We start from the raw sequence: 1280 nt of genomic DNA, 5'->3' as shown, positions 1-1280 counted from the left end.
AGCTTTATTTTGCCCCGCGAGAAGAAATTATATACACGTCGTCAGTCAGTCAGGGGAAAATTTAATTTTTTCGAATCGGCATTTTTTTTTTTTTTTTTTTAGTTGACATATGGCAATTTAAAATTGAAAGTGTTTTCTCTCTCTCTCTCTCTCTCTCTCTCTCTCTCTCTCTTCCTTCGCATTAAATTAGAATTTTAAGAATTTTTTTATTTTCATTTGAAATCCCCCAAATCGTTCTCTCTCTCTCTCTCTCTTTCCGTCGAAATTGATTTACGTCGAAAAAAAAGAAAGGAAAGTTTAAATGACTAAATGATAAACGTGGGATTCCCCGAATATTGAATAATCCCTTTTAAAATAGTTTCCCCTTCCCCTACCGCCCCGGCAGGGAGGTGGTAGGGTAGTAGGTCGATAGGTGTGTGGGCAGGGGACGGGGAGGGGTTTTCCCCATATGTCAAATAACGTCGTGATTGTATTGTCGACTCTCGATGGCTTTGACAACAACAAAGAAATTCGGTTTATACATTCGTAACTTTTTGGTAATTTTGTTTTTTGGGGTAACTCCACCCCCCCCCTTCCTCCGCTCCGCCCTCGCGTGTTTTTGTTGCAACCCTTAAAATTTTTTTTGAATCATGATTTTTCCGAGAATTTTTCTTTTGCGATGACTGATCGTCACCTTTACCGAAAAAATTTGGAATTATTCGTAATTTTTGCATTGAAAATACCTATTATTATTATTATTATTATTATTATTATTATTAATAGCATGCCTGAATCGAACCTTTTTTGATCGTTGAGGTCACACGTTGTTTTGTTAATAATTTTTTTTATTTTTTTATTTTCAGTACTCGGGCATTAAAATCGGTCCCGTTGTAAAGAAGGATGTAATGAAAGCGTCAATTATGTTAGAACACGAAAGCCAGTGAGTTGAATTATTATTATCATTATTATTATCATCATCATCATCATCATCATCATCATCGTTTGTTTGTTTGTGTCGTTTGTTGCTGTGTTTGTTTTTTTTTTTTTTTTTGAACGAGTCAATTAATGAATATTTTTTGGAATTTTAATTTTCATTTCGTGATTTGTGTGTTTTTTTTTTTTTTTTTTTTTTTTTTCAGGTACGCGACAATATTGGCTTTCGATGTGAAAATCGAGAGAGACGCTCAAGAACTCGCGGATTCACTAGGAGTTAAAATATTTCAAGCCGATATAATTTACCATTTGTTCGACAAGTTCATGGCGTACAGGGAAGAGCTCAAGCAGAAAAAACGTGACGAATT

At 34.7% G+C, this 1280-nt stretch overlaps 1 protein-coding gene across 1 annotated transcript; it reads left to right on the top strand.

The window, feature by feature from the left end:
- Positions 1–842: 842 nt before the first annotated feature.
- Positions 843–1270, top strand: Phum_PHUM409240 (uncharacterized protein; the record flags this gene model as incomplete). The annotated part of the gene is made up of 2 exons (XM_002428864.1): positions 843–919; positions 1119–1270. Coding segments are annotated over 2 exons (229 nt in total), but the record flags the coding sequence as incomplete, so codon positions are not given.
- Between the last annotated feature and the right edge of the window lie 10 nt (positions 1271–1280).

The sequence above is a fragment of the Pediculus humanus genome, genomic scaffold (assembly GCF_000006295.1).
Source record: "Pediculus humanus corporis 1103172108142 genomic scaffold, whole genome shotgun sequence".
Taxonomy (NCBI): Eukaryota; Metazoa; Arthropoda; class Insecta; order Psocodea; family Pediculidae; genus Pediculus; species Pediculus humanus.
Note: the sequence above shows the minus strand (reverse complement) of the source record. Positions and strands in the feature narration are given on the sequence as shown.